Below are 4,383 nucleotides of genomic sequence, written 5' to 3'. Positions count from 1 at the left end.
GAGCCAGCATGATCATTCTGGAGAAGAATCTTCCTGGCTTGTAGGTGACTGCTGTCTTGCTGTGTTCATTTGGCCCTTATATTGTGTACTTGTAGTATTGAAGCCCTACCTTTTTTGATCTTATGTAACCTCAGTTTTCTCCTTAAAAACCTCATCTCCAAGTACTTTTCTGTGTGGTATGTTACAAGGAGGCTGAGAAATACATGCACTTGGGGAACAGGGACCTCATGTATTCCCTAGCATTGGACTTGCAGAAAGAAACAACTCAGTAACATTTTAAAAATAGGAACTAAAACATAGGCAATCACAGAACAAAAGGTTCTTCAATGGTGCACCAATCTTGCCATTGTGGTTTATAAATAAATACTACATACCAAAGGTGTGCTTAAACATTAAATTTCCTTTCAAATGGAAAGATGAGCACTCTAGCAGCATACTTGAACTAAGACTCTAACAGCACTGTTATCAGAGTATTAAGATCACGGAGAGAAAGTAATTCACAAATGCTGTGAATACAGGTAAGAATTACAGGAAGTTAAGCAATACCCAAATGTTAAGTTCTAAGCATCAGAGAAAGTTAATTTTGAAAAGACACCAGGTAAGAATATCAGAAAAAAGTCTTCAATGAATGATCTATGAAGAGCTTTATAAAACCTTATCGAAACACATTAAAAAACACAGGTACATCATGATATTAGAAACATGGTCATTGTTATAGTTGGAAAGAAATTTAAATCAATTTATAGAAATCCTTTGAGGACATGTGACAAGCTGATTTTGAAGATGCTTTGACAAGCAAGTGCCCAAGCATAAGTGACTCTTAGAGAATGAGGTAGGAGATGTGCTCTGCTAGTTACAGTTTTTGTTCACCTATGTGTGTGATTACTGTGAGAAATTGTTGATGTGGATACAAAGCAAAGTAATGACATATAATAGAGTCCAGAAATTGATCATGCTTATGTGGCGACCATAGCCAATAAAAGTGTTGTGTAGTATAGGTTATTCAACACGGGATGCCAGGAAAATTTGTTATTCATTTCATGGTGGGGAAAAATTGAATATACCTTATGCAAAATTAGTTTTTGGCTATTGAGACCTATTTGCAAAATTCAAAATGACAATATTTTCATGAGTTGAGGTTAAGGAATATTTAATAAACTAGCTGATTTTAAGACCAGTGGCACTGAACCTTATGGTCTTAAGCCTCCTTCCAGTGTGGTAGAATTCTGGCATTTTCTGTTTCTGTCTGCTCTTCTTGTAGAGAAACAAGAACTCTTATGTTTTGGGTAGTTCTGTGGTTCCCTTAGGAACCATTCACATTTCTCTTCTGGGTGGTTCACAACACCCCTTTCCTCTTTGTTTGTTTGTTTTTTGTTAATGTGATAAAAATACCTTAAGGAGGAAAAGGTTTATTTGGATATACAGTTCCAGTTCTAGAGGGAGCAGCAGGTCAGCCCATCATATTATGTGGGAAGGAGAGAACAGAAAATGGGGCCAGGATAAAATCCCAAAGCCATCCCTAGTGACAGTAACTTGCTCTTGATGGCTTCTACTTCCTAAGGGTTCCCTAACCTTCGCAAACAATGCCACCAGCAGGGGGGACCTTGTTTTCAAACACATGAGCCTATCAGAGATGTTTTGCATTTATTCATGATGCCCACTCCCTCTGAAATTGAGTCTCAGTCCTTCATATTCTTGTGACCCAGATGTCTTCCTTGTCCACATGACACTGGGCATTATTTGCATTTTAACAAAGAGCTGCTTTGTTGAGATCATAGAAGTGACATCGTGTGCCATCTGAAGAGGACAACCAGAGCACATCCACAGCATCCACAGAGCTGTGAGACAGACTAAAATCATGCAGTCAAGTCAAAGGAAGCAGTAGAGCTCAGAAAAAAAAAAACAAAACAAAAAAACTCTTGAAATTGGCAAGAGATGAGATACACGGACAGAAACAGGAGCAGGCTGGCCTAAATTCTGCTATGCTGGGATTCAATGAAGAGGTGTTCCTGGTTCTAATTGTCATTGAGTTTATTCTTGGAAATCTGGTGAATAGTTTCATTGGGTTGGTCAATGGCAGCCACTGGTTCAAGAGCAAGAAAATGTCTTTGTCTGACTTCATCATCACCAGCTTGGCCCTCTTCAGGATCTTTCTGCTGTGGATCATCTTTACTGATGGCCTTATAATAGTATTCTCTTACCACATCCATGACTCAGGGATAATAATGCAACTTATTGATGTTTTGTGGACATTTACAAACCACTTCAGTGTTTGGCTTATTTCCTGTCTTGGTGTTTTCTACTGCCTGAAAATAGCCAGTTTCTCCCACCCCACATTCCTCTGGCTCAAATGGAGAGCTTCCAGGGTGGTCGTTGGGATGCTGTGGGGTGCATTGTTCTTATCCTGTGTCTGTACCATGTCTCTGATGAATGAGTTTAAGATCTATTCTGTCCTCAGTGGAAGCAGAGGCACGTCAAACATGACCGAATACTTGCGATTGAAGACAAGCGAATATAATCTGATGCATGTCCTTGGAAATCTGTGGAAGCTTCCTCCCTTAATTGTTTCCCTGGCTTCGTACTTTCTGCTCCTTCTTTCTCTGGGGAAGCACACACAGCAGATGAAGCAATACAGCATTGGCTCCAGAGATCAGAGTACTGAGGCCCACAAAAGAGCCATCAGAATCATCTTCTCCTTCCTCTTACTCTTTCTCTTCTACTTTCTTTGCTTTCTGATCTTGTCATTCAGCCGTTTCCTACCAGGGACCAAGATTGCCAGGATAATTGGTGTAGTAATTACCATGTCATACCTTGTTGGGGACTCATTTATTCTCATTCTGTGTAACAACAAGCTAAAGCAGACATTTGTGGCAATGCTTCCGTGTGAGTGTGGTCACCTGAAGCCTGGATCTAAGGGTCCCTTTGCTTCATAGAATATCAGAGGGCCTAGGCTGGAGCCTGGGGGTTCTTCAGCCTGGTTTAGCACTAGGGAGCCCTTCTGACTTTCCCATTGATCAGTCTAGACCATCAATAGGAGAGATGTTGCCTGGTTTGCCCCTGATCCTACCTGGCTTAAAAGCAAATGCCACGCTTCTAAAGGCCTCTCTCCACAGGATCGACTGGACAGGTGCAACAGTCTTTGGGAAATGCCAGTGTAAGAACTCTCACTATGTAGACACGGAGATGCATTTCAATAAGCATCAGTTTAAGCATAACCACCTTATATATTAGTTTTACCTTAAATTTTATGTCGATATAAGTAAAGTGCTGCTGTAGACTTGAGACAAAGAACAAAAGCATTTGCTTTTCCATAGATGTGGACTTGAATTCTGGTTCTGTCAACTTTCCATTTTTGTCCTTGGAATAATTATTTTTGTGCTTTTCCCTTACTCTAAAATATGGATGATAACATCATCCTCAAGTAGCAGAAATTCATGAGACCATGTGTGCCAACATTTTAGCACAATGTGTTAATGTAAAGTGCTGGATTAAGTGAAGGCTGTCTTGTCAAACAATGAATGATGCAATATCAATCCTTTTAAGACAGCACTTCCCACAAGCCCTGGGAAATTCTGTAAACATGAAAATCAAGACCCTTGGATTTCAGACTCCAGGCCATTCTTGTGTTTCGTTGACATATTTTACTAAAGTTAATTCCAAGTAATCTTTTTTTGACTTCGTAAAAGACCAAGTATTTTTTTCCTCAAGAGATGATTTTTTAATTAGTTCAAATTAGAAACAAGGCTGCTTCACATGGCAATACCTTCTACCTCTCCCTCCCCTCCCCCAGCCCCCCTCTAGCTGCCTACCTCATACCCCACTCTGCTCCCCAGGGAGGGTAAGGCCCTCCAGGGGGGTCGGTAGGTTGGTTGTATCATGCTGGGCAGGGCCTAGGCCCTCCCCCATGTGTCTAGGCTGAGAGAGCATCCCTCCATGTGGGATGGCCTCCCAAAGTCCCTTCTTATGCCAGGGAAGGACCAAGCATTTTTGTCCGTCCTCTCCTTCACTCTCTTCTCCCCTCCCTTGCTCTTTTCAAGATGCATATATGCTTTCAAAATTTATAGAATATGTAGATGTGTGTATATATTAATGTTTAATTAATATTTAAAAAGAATAGACATTAGTTTATTGTCGTTAAATCAATGAGAATATTGTTTAGTATCATAAAAAGCTAATTTTGTGAACGTAGTCTGTTAGGACACATGGCGCTCGTGTTCCTAAATGTGGGTCTCTAATGTGACTAACAGTTACCCTGGATTTCACATCAGAGTACTTTGATGCCTAAGGGGACGAGTTGTCACTGCAGAGACCTAAGCAGAGATCCAGGTGGATTTATAAAGGCAACACAAAGAGTGGATTTTTTTTTTCTGGGTGAACCCCAGA

The 4,383-nt window shown here is 40.6% G+C and overlaps 1 protein-coding gene across 1 annotated transcript; it reads left to right on the top strand.

Moving 5' to 3' along the window:
* Positions 1-1,573: 1,573 nt before the first annotated feature.
* Tas2r3 (taste 2 receptor member 3) lies at positions 1,574-3,107 on the top strand. The gene has a single exon (XM_027391312.2). It carries the CDS (start codon positions 1,983-1,985, stop codon positions 2,931-2,933), a length of 951 nt encoding a protein of 316 aa, XP_027247113.1. The 5' UTR covers positions 1,574-1,982; the 3' UTR covers positions 2,934-3,107.
* Positions 3,108-4,383: the final 1,276 nt, after the last annotated feature.

Source organism: Cricetulus griseus (genome assembly GCF_003668045.3).
Source record: "Cricetulus griseus strain 17A/GY chromosome 1 unlocalized genomic scaffold, alternate assembly CriGri-PICRH-1.0 chr1_0, whole genome shotgun sequence".
NCBI classification, from domain to species: domain Eukaryota; kingdom Metazoa; phylum Chordata; class Mammalia; order Rodentia; family Cricetidae; genus Cricetulus; species Cricetulus griseus.
Note: the sequence above shows the minus strand (reverse complement) of the source record. Positions and strands in the feature narration are given on the sequence as shown.

What these genes read in the sequence shown, in the direction of transcription:
- Tas2r3 (XM_027391312.2), top strand. Translation starts at nt 1,983, where the DNA reads ATGCTGGGATTCAATGAAGAGGTGTTCCTGGTTCTAATTGTCATTGAG.